General features: G+C 35.9%; 1 protein-coding gene across 5 annotated transcripts in view; it reads left to right on the top strand.

Annotated features, from left to right (window-relative positions):
- The window catches only part of NECTIN3 (nectin cell adhesion molecule 3), a 133873-nt gene that overhangs the window by 25299 nt on the left and 84276 nt on the right, over positions 1–24298 (top strand). For all 5 annotated transcript variants that reach the window (XR_010840787.1, XM_059063876.2, XM_067034694.1 and 2 more), the window contains exon 2: positions 17562–17903. Coding sequence is in view for 4 of the 5 variants with exons in the window: in XM_059063876.2 (XP_058919859.1) it covers positions 17562–17903 (342 nt within the window). In the remaining variant the exon portion in view is untranslated. The remainder of the gene's footprint in view (positions 1–17561; positions 17904–24298) is intronic.

The raw sequence follows: 24298 nt of genomic DNA, 5'->3' as shown, positions 1-24298 counted from the left end.
TAGCCCAAGAGCTGGGTAGGCTCCAGTGCTGGGGCACGTCAGGCCAAACAACCAACAAGGAGGGAACCCAACCCCGCCCATCAACAGAGAAGCAGATTAAAGTTTTACTGAGCTCTGCCCACCAGAGCAACACGCAACTGTACCCACTACAACTCCCTCCCATCAAGAAGCTTGCACTTGCCTCTTAGATACCCTCATCCACCAGAGGGCAGACAGCAGAAGCAGGAAGAACTACAGTCTTGCAGCCTGTGGAATGAAAACCAATTTCACAGAAAGATAGATAAAATGAAAAGGCGGAGGACTATGTACCAGATGAAAGAACAAGATTAAACCTGAGAAAAACAACTAAATGAAGTGGAGGTAGGTAACCTTCCAGAAAAAGAATTCAGAATAATGATAGTGAAGATAATGATAGTGAAAAGAATGGAGGAAAAGATGGAGAAGATGCAAGAAATGTTTAACAAAGACCTAGAAGAATTAGAAAACAAACATCTAGAAAAACTAAAGAACAAACAGGTGAACAAAACAATAACTGAAATGAAAGCTACACTAGAAGGAATCAATAGCAGAATAGCTGAGGCAGAAGAATGGATAAGTGACTTGGAAGACAGAATGGTGAAATTCACTGCCATGGAACAGAATAAAGAAAAAAAGAATGAAAACAAATGAAGACAGCCTGAGAGACCTCTGGGACGAAATTAATTGCACCAACATTCACATTATATACGGTTCCCAGAAGGAGAAGAGGGAGAGAAAGGACCTGAGAAAATATTTGAATAGATTATAGTGGAAAGCTTCCCTAACATGGGAAAGGAAATAGCCACCCAGGTCCAGGAAGCACAGAGAGTCCCAGGCAGGATAAACCCAAGGAGAAACACGCTGAGACACATAGTAATCAAATTGACAAAAATTAAAGACAAAGAAAAATTATTGAAAGCAACAAGGGAAAAATGACAAATATCATACAAGGTAACTCCGATAAGGTTAACAGCTGATTTCTAAGCAGAAACTCTACAAGCCAGAAGGGAGTGGCAGGATATACTTACAGTGATGAAAGGGAAGAATGTACAACCAAGATTACTCTATCCATCAATGATCTCATTCAGATTTGTTGGAGAAATCAAAAGCTTTACAGACAAGCAAAAGCTAAGAGAATTCAGCACCACCATACCAGCTCTACAACAAATGCTAAAGGAACTTCTCTAACTGGGAAGCACAAGAGAAGAAAAGAATTTACAAAAACAAACCCAAAACAATTAAGAAAATGGTCATAGGAACATACATATCGATAATTACCTTAAACGTGAATGGATTAAATGCTCCAACCAAAAGACACAGGCTTGCTGAATGGATACAAAAACAAGACCCATATATATGTTGTCTACAAGAGACCCACTTCAGACATGAGGATACATACAGACTGAAAGTGAGGGGATGGAAAAAGCTATTCCATGCAAATGGAAATCAAAAGAAAGCTGGAGTAGCTATACTCATATCAGATAAAATAGACTTTAAAATAAAGAATGTTACAAGAGACAAGGAAGGACACTACATAATGATCAAGGGATCAATCCAAGGAGAAGGTGTAACAATTATAAATATATATGCACCCAACATAGGAGCACCTCAATACATAAGGCAACTGCTAGCAGCTATAAAAGAGGAAATCAACAGTAACACAGTAATAGTGGGGGACTTTAACACTTCACTTACACCAATGGACAGATCATCCAAAATGAAAATAAATAAGGAAACAGAAGCTTTAGATGACACAATAGACCAGATATATTTAATTGATATTTATAGGACCTTCCATCCAAAAACAGCAGATTACACTTTCTTCTCAAGTGTGCATGGAACATTCTCCAGGATAGGTCACATCTTTGGTCACAAATCAAGCCTCAGTAAGTTTAAGAAAATTAAAATCATATCAACCATCTTTTCTAACCACAATGCTATGACATTAGAAATGAATTACAAGGAAAAAATGTAAAAAACACAAATACATGAAGGCTAAACAATACGTTACTAAATAACCAAGAGATCACTGAAGAAATCAAAGAGGAAATCAAAAAATACCTAGAGACAAATGACAATGAAAACACAATGATCCAAAACCTATGGGAAGCAGCAAAAGCAGTTCTAAGAGGGTAGTTTATAGTTATACAAGCCTACCTCAAGAAACAAGAAAAATCTCAAATAATCTAACTTTACACTTAAAGGAACTAGAGAAAGAAGAACAAAAAATCTCCAAGTTGGCAGAAGTAAAGAAATCATAACAATCAGAGCAGAAATAAGAGAAATAGAAACAAAGAAAACAGTAGCAAAGATCAATAAAACTAAAAGCTGGTTCTTCGAGATGATGAGCAAAATTGATAAACCATTAGCCAGACTCATCAAGAAAAAGAGGGAGAGGACTCAAATCAACAAAATTAGAAATGAAAAAGCAGAAGTTAACAACAGACACCGCAGAAATACAGAGCATCCTAAGAGACTACTACAAGCAACTGTATGCCAATAAAATGGACAACCTGGAAGAAATGGACAATCTGGAAGAAATGGACAAATTCTTAGAAAGATATAACCTTCTAAGACTGAACCAGGAAGAAACAGAAAATATGAACAGACCAATCACAAGTAATTAAACTGTGATTAAAAATCTTCTAACAAACAAAAGTCCAGGACCAGATGGCTTCACAGGTGTATTCTATCAAACATTTGAGAAGAGGTAACACCGATCCTTCTCAAACTCTTCCAAAAAACTGCAGAGGAAGGAACACTCTCATACTCATTCTACGAGGCCACCATCACCCTGATACCGAAACCAAAAATACTACAAAAAAAGAATATTACAGACCAATATCACTGATGACTATAGATGTAAAAATCCTCAACAGAATACTAGCAAACAGAATCCAACAACACATTAAAAGTATCATACACGGGCTTCCCTGGTGGCGCAGTGGTTGAGAATCCGCCTGCCGATGCAGGGGACACGGGTTCGTGCCCCGGTCCGGGAAGATCCCACATGCTGCAGAGCGGCTGGGCCCGTGAGCCATGGCCGCTGAGCCTGTGCGTCCGGAGCCTGCGCTCTGCAACGGGAGAGGCCACAACAGTGAGAGGCCCGCGTACCACCAAAAAAAAATTAAAAAATAAAAATAAATAAAAATAAATAAATAAAAGTATCATACACTATCATCAAGTGGGATTTATCCCAGAGATGCAAGGATTCTTAAATATATGCAAATCAACTAGTGTGATACACCATATTAACAAATTGAAGAATAAAAACCATATGATCACCTCAATAGATGCAGAAAAAGCTTTTGACAAAATTCAACAACCATTTATGATAAAAACTCTGCAGCACGTGGGCACAGAGGGAACCTACCTCAACATAATAAAGGCCATATATGACAAAGCCATAGCAAACATCATTCTCAATGGTGAAAAACTGAAAGCATTTCTTCTAAGATCAGGAACAAGACAAGGATGTCCACTCTCGCCACTATTGTTCAACATAGTTTTGGAAGTCCTAGCCACGGCAATCAGAAGAAAAAGAAATAAAAGGAATACAAAGAGGAAAAGAAGTAAAACTGTCACTATTTGCAGATGACATGGTACTATGCATAGAGAATCCTAAAGATGCCACCAGAAAACAACTAGACGTAATCAGTGAATTTGGTAAAGTTGCGGGATACAAAATTAATGCACAGGAATCTCTTGCATTCCTAAACACTAACAACGAAAGATCAGAAAGAGAAATTAAGGAAATAATCCCATTCACCATTGCAACTAAAAGAATGAAATACCTAGGAATAAACCTACCAATGGAGGTAAAAGACGTGTACTCAGAAACTATGACACTGATGAAAGAAATCAAAGGTGACACAAATAGATGGAGAGATATACCATGTTCTTGGATTGGAAGAATTAAAATTGTGAAAACGACTCTACTACCCAAAGCAATCTACAGATTCAATGCAATCCCTATGAATTTACCAGTGACATTTTTTTTATAGAACTAGAACAAAAAATCTTAAAATTTGTATGGAGACACAAAAGACCCTGAATAGCCAAAGCAATCTTGTGGGAAAAAAAACGGAGCTGGAGGAATCAGACTCCCTGACTTCAGACTATATATACTACTAAGCTACAGTAATCAAGACAATATGATACTAGCACAGAAACTGAAATATAGATCAATGGAACAGGATCGAAATCCCAGAGATAAACCCCCACACCTGTGGTCAACTAATCTATGACAAAGGAGGCAAGGATATACAATGGAGAAAAGACAGCCTCTTCAGTAAGTGGTGCTGGGAAAACTGGACAGCTACATGTAAAATAATGAAATTAGAACACTCCCTAACACCATACACAAAAATAAACTCAAAATGGATTAAAAGCTTAATGTAAGGCCAGACACTATAGAACTCTTAGAGGAAAACATAGAAAGAACACTCTTTGACATAAATTACAGCAAGATCTTTTTTGATCCACCTCCTAGAGTAATGGAAATAAAAACAAAAATAAACAAATGGGACCTAATGAAACTTAAAAGCTTTTGCACAGCAAAGGAAACTATAAACAAAATGAAACGCCAACCCTCAGAATGGGAGAAAATATTTGCAAACCAATCAATGGACAAAGGATTAATCTCATGCAGCTCAATATTAGAAAAAGAAACAATCCAGTCAAAAAAGGGGCAGAAGAGCAAAATAGACATCTCTACAAAGAAGACATACAGATGGCCAAGAGGCACATGAAAAGCTGCTCAACATCAGTAATTATTAGAGAAATGGAAATCAAAACTACAATGAGGTATCACCTCACCCCACACCAGTTAGAATGGGCATCATTAGAAAATCTACAAACAACAAATGCTGTAGAGGGTGTGGAGAAAAGGGAACCCTCTTGCACTGTTGTTGGGAATGTAAATGGATACATCCACTATGGAGAACAGTATGGAGGTTCCTTAAAAAACTAAAAGTAGAATTACCATATGATTCAGCAATCCCACTACTGGGCATATACCCTGAGAAAACCATAATTCAAAAAGAGTCATGTACCACAATGTTCATTGCAGCACTATTTATAATAGCCAGGCCATGGAAGCAACCTAAATGCCGATCAGCAGACGAATGGATAAAGAAGATGTGGTACATATACAATGGAATATTACTCAGCCATAAAAAGGAACAAAATTGGGTCATTTGTAGAGTCGTGGATGGACCTAGAGACATATAGAGTAAAATAAGTCTGAAAGAGAAAAACAAATATATTAACGCATACATGTGGAATCTGGAAAAATGGTACAGATGAACAATTTTGCAGGCCAGAAATAGAGGTACAGATGAAGAGAACAAATGTATGGACACCAAGGGGGGAAAGTAGGGGGTGGGGTGGGGTGAATTGGAAGATTGGGATTGACATGTATACACTAACATGTATAAAATGGATGACTAGGGCTTCCCTGGCGGCACAGTGGTTGAGAGTCTGTCTGCCGATGCAGGGGACACGGATTCGTGCCCCGGTCCAGGAAGATCCCACATGCCGCGGAGCAACTAGGCCTGTGAGCCATGGCTGCTGAGCCTGCGTGTCCGGAGCCTGTACTCTGTAACAGGAGAGGCCACAGCAGTGAGAGGCCCACATACTGGGAAAAAAAAAAAAAAAAAAAAGCGTGACTAATAAGAGCCTGTTGTATAAAAAAATTAATTTAGTTTAATTTAAAAATATTGAATCTCCTGATCTATGAACAAGTATGCCTTTGCATTTATTTTATTTAGGTCTTTTACTTCTCTCAGCCAATTTTGCAGCTTTTAACTGTACTAGTTTTTCATAGCTTTTGTCAGATCTCTTCTTAGCCTATCTTTTTTTTTTTTTTAATGCTAAACAATAGTGTTGAAAATTTCTTCCCAATTTTTCATTGCTAATTCATAAAAATGTATTTGACCTTTGTATATTGATCTTAGGTCCTACATAAGACTACTACCATCCTTGCTAATCACCCTTGTTATAGTAGCTTTTTTGTAGATTCCATCTGATAGTCTACACAGATGATTGTATTTCCTGCAAGTAAAGACAGTTTTATTCTTTCCTAATCTGGATGCCTTTTATTTTGCTTTCTTGGCTGATTGTACTGGGTGGAATCTTCAGTTTGAGGTTGCATAGGACTCAGAGACTGCCTGGCTCTTTAGGCTCTCTCTCCCTAGTTGTGGCTCTGGAATTCACTATGGGCGGTAAGCTGAGGCCAGTCATCTGGCTCATCCGTGTGTTTGCTGTCTCTCGGGGATCATTCTCTTTTGTTGCGTGCTGCTTATTGTCTTGATATGGTTGTTTCAAGCAGGTGGGTACATCCTGTTACTCTTCCTTGGCTAGAATCAGAGTGTCCATACTATTACAAATCTAGTCCAATCAGGTTTTTATCCTCACCACTCACTAAAGACAGTTGCCAAATTCATTAGTTACTTATCAGTCCTCTTTTTTGGCCTATACAGCATTTGGAGTAATTGATCACTCTCTTTCTAGGTACTTGCTAACTTACTGTGCAGGATACTTCTTGGTCCTCTTCTTTCTTCCCTGGCCACCCTTTGCCATCTTTTCTGAATTCTATTTAACTTCCAAACCTTTAAATGTTTGAATGCTCCATGGGTGCTTAGTCTTTGTGTCATTAATACCCTTTAGTGGTTTCATTCAGCCTAATAACTTTATATACCTTTTTATAGGTTGATTACTCTAAATTTACATTCTCAGTCCATCACTCTCTCCAGAACAGCATATTTTTATGTATTCAGCTGCTTATAAATATATCCATTTGGTTGTGAAATAGGTATCACAAACTTAACAAGTTGAAAACTGCACTTCTGAACTCTACCCCTTAAAAATGCTCCACTTGCTAATTCTCATTTTGGTAAATGGCAACTCCACCATCCCACTTACTCAGGCCATAACTTTGGAGTAATTTTGGCTTCTCTGTTTATCTTTGACCCAATATTTGGTTCCATCACCAAAAATCCTATTTGGTTTGCTTTCAAGAAAAATACAGTATATCCAGAACCTGACCACTACTTAACACTGCCACTTTGATTAGTATGGTCCAGACCCCATCTTCTCTCTCCTCCTTTAACAGAATACATTCTTAACTGGAATCCTTGGTTTAGTCGTTTTAAAAGGTAAATTAGAATATGTCATGTTTCTGCTAAAAACTGTCTAGTTTTTCATTTTATCAGGATTAATAAAAGCCAAGTCCTACAAATGTATAGTCTGGTCCCCTGCTGCCACTGTGGCCTCATTTCCTGCCATTCTTCCTCTTACTTCACTATAGGGACACTGAAAGGTTCTTTTTTCTCACTTTTTCACTTTTTAAAAATCTCTGCTCCAGTGTTATTTTAAAAAGACCTTCTTTTATCACTCTTTGATCAAAAAGTTATGGTTCTACTGTAAAGTAATAACTGTCCCTTTTACCTTCTTTTATTTTCCTCCATAGTTCTTACTATCTGATATCTTTTTATTTTCTTGTTAATTCTGTCTTTCCAATTAGAATGTAAACCCCGTAAAGACAGGGACATCTGTCTGTTCAGTACTATTCCCAGCACGTAGAACAGTGCCTGGAAACAAAGTGCATACTTAATACATACTGATAGATTAATGCCCTGGATTCTCTCAACCATTTTTGATATGTGATCCAAGCTTTTCCTTAGAATATAGGATCTCCTATGATCCCAGAGTTAGAGATTCTTTCATACTCTAATAGTATTTGAGTTTTCAGCTTATAAATAGTTTTCACATTTTATTAGTCGTTTGGCTCTACTCTGTCTGCACTTATCTCTATTTTGAGTGCTGTTTGGGGATATTGTTGAAAAGACTTTCGTTACATATTTGAAATTGACATGGCAAACATTTATCAGTTTAAAACAATTCAGACTAATTACTGAATGTATATATTTAATTCCTCTAAAATGTTTTTAAGTGTGCTGAAATTGTTGAGGATACCTAGATTCTCGGATTTTACTAGTCTCTTGAAAATGTATACTTATTTCAGTCGTTGCTTTAAAAAATTATTCTAAATTTTGAGGAGTCTGAAAGGATCCCTACTTCAGAGATGTTTGGAAGTGTTGTTTGTAGTTGGACACAGTACAATCAATAAATGTTGCATTTGTATACTATTTGCATATACTTATTCTCTAGATCCTAACATTTGGAAGATCCTGGGACCTAAAATGTCCAAGATCCCTGTAATTTCTTGTAGGTTGAAAAGTAAAATGTAATAAATGATAATATTAAAATATCAAAAAGGATAGTATTAAAGATAGATTTGTGATGACTTCTTTTAGTTCTTGGTTCATTTCTTGGACAATTGCCACTTTACTCGTACTTCCATTTCAATCAGTTTTCTTTAATGTGATTTCTAATATGAATCTCAAGTCTTTCTGTTTGTTTTTGTTTTGAAAAAATGCATAGAAGTTATTACATCAGCCTTATATATTTTTTTTTCTGTTAGAAGCTTCTTGGTCAATATATATATATTTCCTGATGACTTGAATCCTTTGGGTACTCTAAATACTCACTGAATGACTATACAAGTACATATGAAAATTCTGAACAGTTGTTTATTTTTGGTTGTTGTGTTTTCATGGGAGCCACAGGTAGGGGAAAAGCAATCCTTTCTCTCTTTCTCTTTGAAAGGATAATAAGTTCAGTTGATTAATGACAAAACTTTTTATTTGATTTATATCAAATAGACACAGAGCAGAAACAGAACATCGTATTTTACCATGTTTTTCCTTGGCTTCTAGAGTGTGCAGTAGCCAGGATATTACAAAGTTAGGGTCTTGCCAGACATGATAGGTTCAATTCTTTGCTGTTTTTAGCCTCTTTATATTGTAGGCTTTACATCACCATTAATGAAGAACATACTTCAAAAAAACTTAGATCTTTAGTAATAAACAGTTGTTTCTCCAGTACACTTCTGCTCTCCAGTCAAACACTCCAGTGACGCTTCAGATGGGAAAGTGGGTGGAAGAAGAAGGCTTAATGTTTGGGAGATCTTGAGTAGTGAGGCATTCTAATATTGACCTTGGTCTAAGAACCACAAAGGAAAATCTGTTTCTCCACGGTCCATGGGGGAAAATCTTATTCAGAAGTGACTTTTAACTTTTGGGTTTAGTCTAGGATGGGAAATGTAATAGACACTTTTGTTTGCAAGCAGCAGAAACTAACTCTGGCTAACTGAAAAACAAGGAGATAGGTCATTAGAAGCTCATGGAATCTAAGGGAGAGCCAAATTATCAGTACTTAAAGGGTAGTATTAAAGCCTTGAGTAAAGGTTTAAGGTTTGAAACAAACAAAAAAGTTTTACACCAGAATTGACTTTTGCAACAAGCAAAAACTACTCAGAATGTTTCTGTAGAAAAATTAGAAAGTAAAAAACCACTCATAACCTCCTAGAAATTAAAACAAAAAAATCAAAAAGAAAAACCTGATAGTTACATTAACATTTGTTTTTGAGTAAAATTGAACATGTTAAAAAAAGCCATTTATAGTTTTTTGGTAAATATCTGCTCAGGCTCCTCAATTATTAGAGGGTTAGTTTTTTTGGTCAAATCTATCCACTTTTTCCTTGGTGGTTTTTCTGTCTTTGTTGTTATGCGGAGAGTGGTTTTCCCCATTTAAGTATTGTAAAGTATTTTAAATACATTTTTGATTCAGTGGATCCATCTTTTCTTTTTTCTATCTCCAAATATTCTCTTTAGTAATGGTGGCCATTAGCCATGGTTCTTTTTTCTTTTTTTTTCAAAAATTTTTCTTTAATTAATGTATAGTTGACTTACAATATATTAGTTTCAGATGTACAACATAGTAATTTGATATAGAATATATCGCAAAGTTATTATGCAATATTGATTATATTCCCTGTGCTGCACATTGTATCCTTGTAACTTTTTATTTTGTACCTTGTAGTTTGTACGTCTTAAACCCCTTCACCTGTTGTGCCCCTCTTCACAACTCTCTTACCTTCTCTCCTCCCTTCATAACTCTCTCCCCTTCTCTCCCCTCCCCTCTCTCCCACTAGTTTATTCTATCTGTGAGGTGATATCTCATTGTGGTTTTGATTTGCATTTGTATATGACGATACAAATAAAGAGATTCTATATATAAGAGAAAACATACAGTATAATATTTGTCTTTCTCTGTCTTATTTTACTAAGCAAAATATCCTCCAGGTCTATCTATTTTGTCACAAATGACAAAGTTTTATTCTTTTTTATAACTAATAGTCCATTTTGTGCATGTGTGTGTGTGTGTGTGTATTACATCTTCTTTATGGATATTTAAGTCATTTCTGTGTTTTGCCTCTTGTAAATAATACTGCTTGAACATTGGCGTGCATATATCTTTTCAAATTAGTGCTTTTGTTTTTTCAGGTAAATACTCAGGAGTGGAATTGCTAGATCATATGGTAGTTCTATTTTTAATATTTTGAGGAACCTTCATACTTCTCATATTGGCTGTACCAATATACATTTCCACCAGCTGTGCATGAAGGTTCCTTTCTCTCCACATTCTCATCAATACTTGTTATTTTTTTGGATGATAGCCATTCTCACTTGTGAGGTAATATCTCATTGTGGTTTTGATTTGCATTTGTTTTTGATGATAGTGATGTTGACCATCTTTTCATGTACTTGTTGGCCATCTGTTTCTTCTTTGGAAAAATGCCTGTCCAGGTCCCTCTGCCCATGTTTTAATTGGGTTGTTTAGTTTTTTGATATTGAGTTGTATGAGTTATTTATTTAGTTTGGATAGTAATCCTTTATTGGACATACCATTTGCAAATATCTTTCCCCATTCAGTAGGTTGTCTTTTCGTTTTGTTGGTTTCTTTCACTGTGAAAAAGTGTTTAAGTTTGATTTGGTCCCATTTGTTTATTTTTGCTTTTGTTTCCCTTGCCTGAGGAGACAGATCCAAAAAAATATTGCTAAGACTAATTTCAAAGAATGTATTGCCTATGCTCTCTTATAGGAGTTTTATGTTTTCAGGTCTTGCATTTGGGTCTTTAATCCATTTTGAGTTTTTGTGTGTGGGTTTGTTTCTGGGCTCTCTATTCTGTTCCATTGATCATGTGTCTATTTTTATACCAGTACCACAGTGTTCTGATTATTGTGGCTTTGTAGTATAGTCAGAAGTCAAGGAGTGTGATACCTCCAGCTTTTTTTTTTTTTTTTTAATTGCTTATGCTGTTAGGGTTCTTTTGTGTTTCCATACGAATTTTAAGATTATTTGTTCTAGTTCTGTGAAATATGCCACTGGAATTTTGATAGGAATTGCATTGAGCCTGTAGATTGCTTTGGGTAGTATGGGTATTTTAACAATCCATGTACATGGGATATCTTTCCATTTATTTGTGTCTTTTAAAATTTCTTTTATCAGTGTCTTATAGCTTTCAACGTACAGGTCTTCACCTTCTTGGTTAAATTTATTTTTTAATTTTTTGGCCACACCATGTGGCTCGTGGGATCTTAGTTCCCTGACCAGGGATCAAATCTGGGCCCTTGGTAGCTCTAACCACTGGACTGCCAGGGAATTCCCATCCTTGGTTAAATTTATTCTAGGTGTTTTATTCTTTTTGGTGCAATTGTAAATGGAATTGTTTTCTTAATTTCTATTTCTGATAGTTTGTCATTCTGTGTAGAAATCCACAAGTTTTTGTATATTGATTATGTAACCTGCAACTTCACTGAATCTATTATTTCTCATTTTTTTTGGTGGAGGCTTTAGTGTTTTCTATATATAGTAGTGTGTCATCTGCAATGACAGTTTTACTTATTCCTTTCCAAATGGAATGCCTTTATTTCTTCTTCGTGTGTGCTTGCTGTGGCTAGGACTCTCAATATTATGTTAAGTAGAAGTGGCTAGAGTGTGCATGCTTGTTTTGTCCCTGATCTTAAAGGAAAAGCTTTTAGCTTTTCACCATTGAGTATGATATTAGCTGTGGGTTTGTCGTAAATGTCCTTTATTATGTTTAGGTATATTCCCTCTATACCAAATTTGTTGAGAATTTATCGTAAATAGACGTTAAATGCTTTTGTGTGTTTTTTTTTTTTTTTTTTTTTTGCATCTCTTGAGATGATCGTGTGCTTTTTTTACCCTTCGCTTTGTTAATGTGGTGTATCACATTGATTGATTTGCAGATATTGGACCATCCTGAAATACTGCTTGATCATGATGTGTGGTCCTTTTTATGTGTTGTTGAATTCTGTTTGCTAATATTTTGTTGAGGATTTTTGCATCTGTGTTCATCAGAGATACTGGTCTGCTGTTTTCTTTTTTTGTAGTGTCTTTTTCTGATTTTGGTATGAGGGTAAAGCTGGCCTTGCAGAATGAGTTTCAGAGTGTTCTCTGCTCTTTAGCTTTTTGGAATAGTTTGTGAAGGATAGGTACTGACTCTTCAAATGTTTGGTAGAATTGCCCTGTGAAGCTGTCTGGTCCTGGGCTTTAGTTTTTTTGGACTTTTTTGATTACTGATTCAATTTCATTACTTGTAATTGGTTTGTCCAGATTTTCTATTTATTTGTTCCTGATTCAATCTTAGAAGATTGTAATGTCTAGGAATTTATCCATTTTTGGGGGGTTGTTCAGTTTGTTGGTGTATAACTGTGGTATTATGATTGTTTGTTGTACTTCTGTGATGTTGTCTGTAACTTTTCTTTTGTTTCTAATTTTATTTGGGCTTTCTTTTTCTGGAAGATTGTGACTAAAGATTTATAAATTTTGTTTCTCTGTTCAAAAACCCAGCTCTTGGTTTCATTGGTCTTTTCTGTTGGTGGGTTTTTTTTTTTTTTTCAGTCTCTATTTTATTTATTTCTGCTCTGATCTTTATAATTTTCCTCCTTCTACTACCTACCTTTGGGCTTTGTCTTCTTTTTTAATTCTGTTAGATGTAAAGTTAGGTTGTTTGAGATTTTTCTTGTTTCTTGAGGTTGGCTTGTATCTTCCCTCTTGGAACTGTTTTTACTATGTCCCATGGATTTTGGAAAGTTGTGTTTCTGTTTTCATTTGTCTCAAGGTATTTTTTAATTTTCTCTTTAATTTGTTCATGGACGCATTGTGGTATTTTTTTGTGATTTGTTTTTAGTAGCATGTTGTTCAGTCTCCATGTTTGTATTTTTTCCATTTTTCTTTCTGTAATTAATTTCTAGTTTCACACCATTGTGGTCAGAAAGGATGCTTGATATAATTTCAGTCTGTTAAATTTACTGAGACCTCTTTTGTGGCCTAGCATGTATATTTCCTGGAGAAAGTTCCATGTGCACTTGAAAAGAACATGTATTCTGTGTTGGAATGAGAGATCTATTCTGTAGATATCTATTAAGTCCAACTGGTGTAATATGTCATTTAAGACCACTGTTTCCTTATTGGTTTTCTGTCTGGATGATCTATTCACTGATGTAAGTAGGGTCTTATAATCCCATACTGTTACCATATTTTGTCAAGTTTTTCCTTTGTGTATTATTATTTGCTATATATATTTAGGTGCTCCTATTAGGTACTCCTATATTAGGTGCATATATGTTTACAAATGTTACATCTGCTTCCTGGATTGATCCCTTTATCATTATATGATGTCCTTCTTTGTCTTTTGCTCTGGATTTTGTTTTAAAGTCTGTTCTGCCTGATACGAGTATTGCTACCCCATAAACTGTTATTCTTAAGGTTGTAAGGAGATAGCATTAGCACTATCCCTTCAAGTTAATTCTGATACTTAGTGTCTTAGTAAGGTGGGATTGCTATAACAAAACACTATAGACTGGTTGGCTTAAACATCTGACATTTATTTCTTATAGTTCTGTGAGTTTGAGAAATCCAAGATCAAGGTGCAGGCAGATTCAGTTCCTGTTGAGGACCCTTTCCTGACTTGTAGACAGCCACCTTCTTGCTTTGTCCTCACAGAGAGGGGGAGAGAGCTCTACTATCTCTTCCTTTTCTTATGAGGACACTAATGCCAGCCTGTGGGCCCTGCCCTCATATAACCTAATTACCACAAAAAGACCCCACCACCAGTTAGGTATTCAATATATACATTTTGGAGGAACACAAACATTCAGTCCATAATACGTCTTTTATCTTATCTTTTCTACTTCCAGCTGAGGAAGATGATTCTGTTTTTTTTTTTTTTTTTTTTTTTTGCAGTACGTGGGCCTCTCACTGTTGTGGCCTCTCCTGTTGCGGAGCACAGGCTCCGGACACGCAGGCTCAGCGGCCATGGCTCACGGGCCCAGCCGCTCCGTGGCATGTGGGATCTTCCCGGACCGGGGCACGAACCCACGTCCCCTGCATCGGCAGGCAGACTCTCAACCACTGCGCCACCAGGGAAGCCCGATTCTGTTTATTTTTTATTTGCTTTTATTTTGAACATTATTTACTGTGATTCTGACATCAAAGAAGAACACAAAGTAAAAACTAAAAGTTCTTTTTTTAATCCTTAGTAGTGTCACTCCTTAGAGTAACTAATGTTTATCTTCCAGAATATACAAAAAATGATTGTCAGTATATATGGAATATGTGGCTCATTTTTTTACATTTAGATCTTCAGTCCATCTGGATTTGTGTGTGTGTGTGTGTGTGTGTGTGTGTGTGTGTGTGTGTGTTTAGTAAAGCAGGGGTAGATCTATTTCCAAATATTAGCTCTTGTCCTTTCATCGTCTTGACTAATTCATTATTTCCCCACTTGTACAACATATTACATATTGTATGCCATTCTATATGTTGGTCTGTTTGTGTACTTTCAATTGTGTTAAGACATTAAGGTTTTTATTATTTCTATTTTAGTATTCTTTCTCCCCTTTACTGTGCCATTGTGGTTTTTTTTTTTTAAACATATTGGCCCTAGTCTAGTTTCAAGAATTTTTGTCATGGTTTTTACTGCAGTTGCATTGAATTTGTGTGCTAACATGGAGAGATTTGCCGTCTATGTAGTAGGTATTACGTCTTTCTTCTCAGGAACATATCTTCCATTTACTCAAGTTAATTGCTCAGGTTTCTAGGTTCTTTACAACATTATTCATGGGTGTTTTAAATGTTAATATTTTGCAAATATTGACTTTTTCTACAGTAAGTTTGTAAAGATTATCACTTGTTATGGCATGATGAGTATACATTTTGTATACAGTTTGCATAGTTTTCAAGCAACCACATTATTTGTTCTAATAGTGCTTTACTTGGCCTTCTTAGGTTTTTCTAGTAATAGGTTTTTCAAATAATAATTTTGTCTGTTCCTTTCTTATTCTTATTCTTCCTTCTTTCCTTTCCTTGTCTCATTGGGAATTTCTAGTCTAAGTTGAATGTTGATAATGACAGTGCACCATCTTGTCTTGGTCTTTCATTAATAACCATGCCCACTTTTAAATTTTAGCGTTGTGATGGCCATTGATTTGAGAAAAATCTACTTTATTATTAAGAATCCTTTTCTCAGTTGTTATTTTTCAAAAAGTCAGATAATGAGGGCTTCCCTGGTGGCACAGTGGTTAAAAATCGACCTGCCAATGCAGGGGACACAGGTTCAAGCCCTGGTCTGGGAAGATCCCACATGCTGCGGAGCAACCCGTGCACCACAACTACTGAGCCTGCACTCTAGAGCCTGCGAGCCACAACTACTGAAGGCTGCGTGTCTAGAGCCCATGCTCCACAACAAGAGAAGCCACCACAATGAGAAGCCCGCGCAGCACAACAAGGCGTAGCCCCTGCTTGCCGCAACTAGAGAAAGCCTGTGTGCAGCAACAAAGATTGAACGCGGCCAAAAATTAAAAAATAAATAAATTTTAAAAAATCAGATAATGAATATTGAATTCTATTAAATGTCTTTTTGGCATCAGATGAGAAAGTTATGTGACCTTTCAGTGTGATGAACAGTTTAAGAATATCCCTACATTCTTGAATATCCTACTTGGTCATTGTATCTTTTTCTTTAAATAAAGAGCTGTGTGTTCTTTCATAATATTATATGAAATTTTCAATATTTGTAAATTGCCCTTTCATTTGCATAGTTTTGGGTATAGTACTGGGCTTATGATAGCTTTTTAAAATGCATTAGAATACTTTCATATTTTATATGTTTTAGGTTAAATTTTAAAATCTTTGTAATTATGCTTGAAAGCAATGATGGTAAATTTTTTGGACTTGATACTTTTTTGGTGGAGTGGCTGAAAGAAAGTCTTTTTCTTCCATAGCTGTTAAGTATGGTCATTGTGAATTGTCAGTCCTTTTTTGTAATATCCTCAGTCATCTCTTGGGTGGTGAAGTTTGCCCTCTTATCTAACTATTTATTTGTCTATCTATGTATGTATCCATGTATGTATCTATCTAATATATTCATTTATGGTTTTTTTTCCTCCCAAGAAGGAAAAATATTATTCATGGAAATAATATTGTGTAAAGGTTTTGTTGTTGTTTAGAACTGTTGAATACGTTTAAACACATTTTTCTTCGTTATCTTTTTAAGTGATACCCTTCTGCATTTTTATGTTGATTTAAAAATATTAACTAGACATAACTCTAAATGTTAAAGGTATTTATACAGTTTCCATATTCAAATGCTTATATTGGTTTACTTCTTAGTTTGAGCATTTATTTTGCCAGGACATGTATGTGAGTTGCGAACTCTCCAAGGATTTGTTATATATGTTCTAATATACCTGTCAGTGAAGAGCATCTTGCTTGAGTTTAGTATTCATGAGTATTAGTCATATGTTCCTTAAAATGATTTATATTTCATCCATTGCTTTTAGGAAGGAAATCAGTATTATAAAAGTGAAGTTTAGTATCATTTTATTTTAACTTTTGCTTGTAGGATAGTTTTTCTTCATCTGTGAGATAGAAGAACTTAATTTCACATTTATATGTGTTTTTTAAATTCATGTTTTCTGGCAGTTGGTCTATCTTTAATGAAGTGTTTTATACAGATTTTTGGTAGAGGGACTCTCCAAAGGAAGAAACTTTGGTATTATATTTGGTTTGACAGACCTAAATGTATTAATTATCTGTTGCTGAGTAACAAAATACCCTAAAATTTAATAGTGTTAAAACAGCATATATTTATCACCTCTCAGTTTCTTTGGGTCAGGAATCTAGGCATAGATCAGCTGGATCCTTTGTTTCAGAGTTTCTCACAAGGCTGCAATCAGGGTGTCAGCTAGGGCTGGGACCTTACCTGGTGGCTTGACTGGGAAAGGACCTGCTCTTAAGCTTACTCTTGGCCCAATCTAGTGCCTTTCCCACTGCAACACATATTGGTGATTATTTGATTCACTTAAGAATCATTCTTTGGGTCTTAAATCCAGCCCTGGGAACATCTAGCTCTTTTCAGTCCTTCCTGTTACTCAGTCATTAGTGTTTGTCTCTGTGTGTGTGTGTGTGTGTGTGTGTGTGTGTGTGTGTGTGTGTGTGTGTACTGACACAAGGAGAAGAAGGGAGAGAGGAAAACAGGAAGGGAGGGAATTTGATCATATGTTAATGTAACTTTTTTTCATTTTTAAGAACTATGCTTTTTTGTTTTTCCTTAGGTGCCTTAGCTGGACCAGTTATTGTGGAGCCACATGTCACAGCAATATGGGGAAAGAATGTTTCGCTGAAGTGTTTAATTGAAGGAAATGAAACTATAACACAAATTTTATGGGAGAAGATACATGGCAAAAGTGCACAGACTGTTGCAGTTCATCATCCTCAATATGGATTCTCTGTTCAAGGAGAATATCAGGGAAGAGTCTTGTTTAAAAACTATTCACTTAATGATGCAACAATTACTCTACATAACATAGGATTCTCTGATTCTGGACAATATATATGCAAAGCTGTTACATTCCCACTTGGAAATGCTCAGTCCTCTACAACTGTTACTGTATTAGGTAGGTGTACTTGAGTTGTATATTTTGGTGGTGTGGTGAGGATTATTGTAAAAGTATTTTCAAGAACTTAAAATGATTGAAATTATATATAAATGTAGGTTTAAAATAAAAGAATTCAGATATGTTTTTTCAAGTTCTGTCATAAAATTCTATGATTCTAGACTCTCAGTTTAAACTAAATCTTGTCCGTATCTACCTGTGTATCTGTATAAAGCTGTGTAATTTATAGCTATTTTACTTTCTTCATGCAAGATTGTTTTTTTATTTATAATACTAAGTGCTGAGTTTCTTTGACATTTATTTTCATTATTTCCCCTCTAATTTTCAACCTTTAAATTACCATCTTTAAATAAGCTTTTCCATTTTTTAAGGGACTGTGGTCTTAGAGCCATTGACATCTCATGTTTGTTTTTCAAATCAGATTTTATTTCTGCTGTTGTGGATTTGCATAGCTATTTGAATCTTGGTCTCTTGCTTGCATTGAAAGATCTTCTGCCTTTTCCTATCTGATAACTATTAAAGTTTGTAGCAGAATTTAGGAAGAGCTTATTAGCATTAAAATAGTCACCTGCAGTGAAAGGTAAACCAATTTGGAATAGCTGGTGAGTACTTTTATAATACTAGAAGGAGGATTAAGGAGTAAAAGCAACTGTAGCCATTTCCACCCAGAGTGGAACTCCTTTAATGGGTGGTCTTTGCTATGAATCTGCCTTTTTGCCTGTCAGGGGACTTTTTAAGGTCCGCTGATAGCTTTCCGTACTCAATCCTTCTTCACTTTTCTTCCAGATGTTGTTCCCTAATAAGCCTTTTGTACTCCTCATTTGATCTCAGTATCTGCTTCCAGAGAACCAAATAACTACACAACCTCTAATATTTAATGGCATGATTTCAGGGTCACTGATGTGCAGGAAAGAAATTTTGTCCAAATATGTTATATATTTTTTTATGTTGAGAAATACTATTTAAAAATAGAAATAAAATTAAATATTTGAAGACTTTAATGTTTAAGAGCCTGACCTAAGAGCTGTGGGAAAAATATAACTTATATTTACAAAATTGATACTTTTGAGAACTGTTTTGATTGGAAGGCAGGGCATAAATATCTGAAAAATCAAGTGCAAGCCATTGGGGTAAAAAGTCACAGAAAAATTCAGTGTCAAGAAAAAATAGATAAATCGCATATAGAAGAGAAAACTCGTGAATAAGACTTTTTGCTTTAAATATTAGTAATTCCCCTTAAATTAACACAATACTCAATGGTTTAAAACTCTACTGTTGATAGTATAAGACTAGTCATGCTTTTAGCTGGGTCTTCTTCTCTAACTTCATCTATTCCACTCCTTGCTCTACTTCTCCCAGCAACCCAAATTTTATAATCATAATTAACTATTTACACTTCATTAACACCTATATTTTTACATGTGTGTTTTCTTATGCCTGGATTGCCACCTTTTTCCTCCTGTCTCTTCTAGATTCTTCTTTTTAACTGCTACTCATCAAACCACATCCTTTTGGAAGCCATTCTTGAAATACCCCTCTACAATTTGATGGGGTTTTTTTGCTCTTTTGCCTTTGTATCTTGAGCTTATCTTTGTTGTAGCAATTAACATAATGCTTATTATATGTCTTCTTCACTATAAACTTGTGGTGGACTGCAACTGTGCACTTTAAAATTTAACTTTATATCCCTAAAGCCTGTAAGAGTTTCTGTTATGTAGCAGTAATACACTAAATATTATTTAAGTAGGGTATAGGAATGGATAAATAAACTCTGTAGTTTAGAAATGTTTTGTAGAAAATTAGTTGAGCCAGTCCTTGAATGGTGGATAGGTTTTAGGTAGGCAAAAAGGAAAGAAGTATAGGGAGGAGAAAGAGCCAACGCAGGGAGGCAGAAAACAGCATATATTAAGGCACAGTTTCTTCAAAATTGGCATTGTTGAACTTTCAGACTGGAATTCTTGTGATGAGCTGTCCTGTGCATTGTAGACTGTTTAGCAGCATCCATGACCTCTACCCACTAGATGCTAGTAGCAGTTCCTTCAGTTTCAACAAGTTAGAATATCTCTCAACATTGCCAAGTGTCCTCTGCAGGACCACTGAGTAATTTGTTGATTGTTCAAAGGATTTATATAAAATACAAGAATTAAAGGCTAGAAAGGTAGAGTAGGACCACTTTAAAGTAATCTAAATATTAAGATGGGGAATTTGAGCTTTTTATCACTGGAAATGCAAACTTAGTATACAGCATTGTACTTCTTCTCACCTCTTCTTTTATTCTCAGATTCTTGCTGTTTATTTTTTATTTATTTATTTTTTTGGCCACGCTGCATGGCATACAGGATCTTAGTTTCCTGAGCAAGATTCAAACCTGTGTCCCCTGCAGTGGAAGCATGTAGCCCTAACCACTGGACAACCAGGGAAGTCCCAGATTCTTGCTGTTTAAAGCATGGTTCATGAACCAGCAGCAATGGCATCACTTGGGAGCATGTTAGAAATACAGAATTACAGACCACTCTCAGACTTGTTGAATGATAAATCTACATTTTAGCAAGATCCCTAAGTACTTTTTATGCACAGGAGAGTTTGAGAAACACTGATTTGACCATCTTCTCACCTTGCTTAGAGGAATACCTAACTCGTAGACCTGATTTAGAAGTAATGTGATGAAAGTTGTGATTTAAGATGACAAGTCTGGTGTTTTTGATGGATTGACATGAAGAGTCCTGAAATCATAATGCCTCAGCTATGAGGCCATGAAAGCTTGAAGTTAATTTGCTAATTTCTGCCACTTGAGTGAGGAAGGGAGCTACTACAAAGGAAAAGTTAGCAGAACGTTGTAACTGACTGTATATAATAAACTAGGGAGGTTTGAACAATAACAGATTTTGAACCTTAGTGATTGAGTAAATTATGTTACCATTAATTTAAATGGGCATATCTGAATGAAAAACATGTTGGGGATTGGGAGGATGAGATGATGAACTCAACATTTGGCTTATTGAGTTGGAGGATACATAGGCAAACAATACCAGGTAGGTGGTTAGAAACTATAGAGTCAAGCTTTGTATCAAAAGAAAATAAAATCAGGGTTCATCCAGGTAGTAGTGTTTATCAGATAAAAGCTTTTAAGAGAATTACAAAAAGTAACTGAAGACCTAAGACTCAGTATTTATTAGGGCAGAGATTGGAAGAAATAGAGATGAGGAGTTCAAAAAGATAGCTTTGAGAAAAACTGTCAAAGTAATATTCATATCAAGAGAAGATAAAAGTTTTTAAGATTACTCTAGCAGCTTTTTCCCACAGTGAGAATCAAGCCATACAGAAAATGATTTCAGTGACAGTTTTTTCAGTTCTCCGAAGGCTGGCACATAGCTACTATCATTCTAAATGCATAGCCCAGAAGTTAATTCATTACTTGCAGCAGATACCTGAAGGCATTAGAACTTAATTCTTTTGGAACTGATTGGGAAGAACTGCACTAAATATCAAATTTTACTAAATCAGTCAAAGAGAATAGGCAAAGAAAAGTATTGAGTGTATAGATTAGGCAGTGACATTAGAGTTTCAAAGGAGTAGTAGTAATAGAAAGTGAATTAAGGGAATGTAATATAGCAAAAAGCTTTGGGAACACTGAACAACAAATGCCCCATAGCAGAAGAGTTGTACAATTGGTTACTTCCTCTTGATATATGGGATATTATATAGTTGTTAAAAGTGTAGTTAAGAGAAGTATTGCTGCTTGAAAATAAAATGAGCCACAAAACTGTAGGTATGCCATGATTACATCTATATAGAAACTAGAAACAAATAAGAGAAGGAAACGGAAGAATATGATAATGACTGTATTAAGATATTACAGTTGTGGATAAGTTTTCTTTGATTTTCCAATTTTTAGTAATATTACTTCTGTAATTAAAAAAAAAAAAAGATTTCCGCTGCTGCACATGATGGAGTAACAGGGATTGGATTTACCCTTTCTCTCTCTAGCAACAACAAAACTAGGCAACTTAATAGGCATGGTAGGATTATGATCCCTGAAAGAAGGAAAATAAACAAGATGAGTTCTACGATTGCTCCAGCCTCCTCCTTAGGCAGTTTCCAGTGACAGCTCAGTGACAAGGAATTCAGGTAGAGAATGCTAGAGAATGTCTCACTGAGTTTAAGAGACAGATTGGACAGGTGATTAGAATTTGTGGAGCAGAATACTGGAAAGAAGGGAACATGAGAGAGAAAGAGAGAATGTGTGTGCTTTAGAGACCTACAGAAGGGCCCTCTGAAGTCTTTGGTTTAGTACTGATCTATGTGCATGTGAGAGCAAACTTTTGAGGTGGATGAAAGAACCAACAGAAAGAAGTAAGCTTAACAATCCTGGCGTTGATGCAGGGCCGGGAGAACTTTATGTTCCCCCAAATCAGAGTATATAGGGCATTGGGTAGCATCTTAAGAGGAAGCAACAACAAAACCACTAGACAGGGAAGGGTACAGAGAAGTTAACTTAAATGTTGGGGAATATGAGAAAAGTAACTTTAGAAAGCAAATGAAGTGTACAACTAGGAGATTGATTCCCTTCAGAAGAAATAGAAATAACAATTTAAAATTGACTTTAAGATAATTTTTTAAGTTCCTCAAGGATAAAAGCCTCTATTGATGGCACAGGTTATTCACATCAACTCTCCCATGGTGGGGGTTGGGCAGGTGAAATGTTAAAAACCATTGAAAATTTCAAAGAAATAACAACATAGTGAGGAATATAACTAGACCAAATCTAAGAGAAGGTAGAAACATAGAAATAAACCTAGTACCGAAAGCTGAAATCTGTATTCAACCTTGGGGACATTTGACAATTCAGAAGAGACACTTACGATGATGAACTAAGATTTCGAGAACCTTGAGAAGTGAGAGAGACAAATATCTGAATGCAAGTCTGCTCAAGATGGGATGTCTAATAACCTTTCTTATATTCTCCTGGTACCCAAAGGCTTAACGTTTACAGAATAGTAATACACCTGTAGTAAACCAGTCTTCTTACAGACTTCTAGGCCTGGTTTATATCGCTTGGGTAGTCTGAAATTAAGGAGATCCTGGACTTTATAGTGTTCTCAGGATCTAGCTTAGCAGAAGAAAACACAGAAAGGTACTGCGTTCTAAGCCTCAAATTATTTCTACCTTCATTATTCAAACTCAAGGATATCATCTGCTTGAATAACCAGGCATATAAGTAAAGAAGACTCCACAAGCAGCAGCCAGCACAAACAAGACAACAGAAGCAGACCTGCATGAGCTGTTGGAATTAGTGGACACAGACTGTTAAACAACAGTGCTTACCATTTGAAGGGATAAGTCACTCTCTTGAATTTCTGCAGAGAACAAGAAATTTTGTCTACTTCAAGGCCAGATTACTATGTGATATATATAGTAACCTGGCCTTGAAGTAGACAGGTAATTCTTAGTACAGACATACCTTGGAGATATTGTGGGTTCAGTTCTAGACCACTGTAATAAAGCTAGTATTGCAATAAAGTGAATATCACAGTTAAACAGTCACATGAACTTTTTGGTTTCCCAGTGTTATAAAAATTATGTTTATACTATATAGTCCGTTACGTGTGCAATAATATTATGTCTTTTTGTTTTTTTACATCTTTATTGGAGTATAATTGCTTTACAATGATGTGTTAGTTTCTGCTGTATAACAAAGTGAATCAGCTGTGTGTATACCTACATTCCCATATCCCCTCCCTCTTGTGTCTCCCTCCCACCCTCCCTATCCCACCCCTCTAGGTGGTCACAAAGTGCGGAGCTGATTTCCCTGTGCTATGCGGCTGCTTCCCACTAGTTATCTATTTTACGTTTGGTAGTGTATATATGTCCATGTCACTCTCTCACTTCATCCCAGCTTACTCTTCCCCCTCCCCGTGTCCTCAGGTCCATTCTCTACGTCTGCATCTTTATTCCTGTCCTGTCCCTAGGTTCTTCAGAACCACTTTTTTTTTTAGATTCCATATATATGTGTTAGCGTACGGTATTTGTTTTTCCCTTTCTGTTACTTCACTCTATGACAGACTCTAGGTCCATTCACCTCACTACAAATAGCTCAATTTTGTTTCTTTTTATGGCTGAGTAATATTCCATTGTATATATGTGCCACATCTTCTTTATCCATTCATCTGTTGATGGACACTTAGGTTGCTTCCATGCCCTGGCTATTGTAAATGGTGCTGCAGTGAACATTCTGGTACTGACTCTTTTTGAATTATGGTTTTCTCAGGATATACACCCAGTAGTGGGATTGCTAGGTAGTATGGTAGTTCTATTCTTAGTTTTTTAAGGAACCTCCTACTGTTCTCCATCGTGGCTATATCAATTTATATTCCCACCAACAGTGCAAGAGGGTT

Source organism: Kogia breviceps, chromosome 5 (genome assembly GCF_026419965.1).
Source record: "Kogia breviceps isolate mKogBre1 chromosome 5, mKogBre1 haplotype 1, whole genome shotgun sequence".
Classification (NCBI taxonomy): Eukaryota; Metazoa; Chordata; class Mammalia; order Artiodactyla; family Physeteridae; genus Kogia; species Kogia breviceps.
The sequence above is the reverse complement of the archived record's forward strand: the minus strand, read 5'-3'. Positions and strand labels throughout refer to the sequence as shown.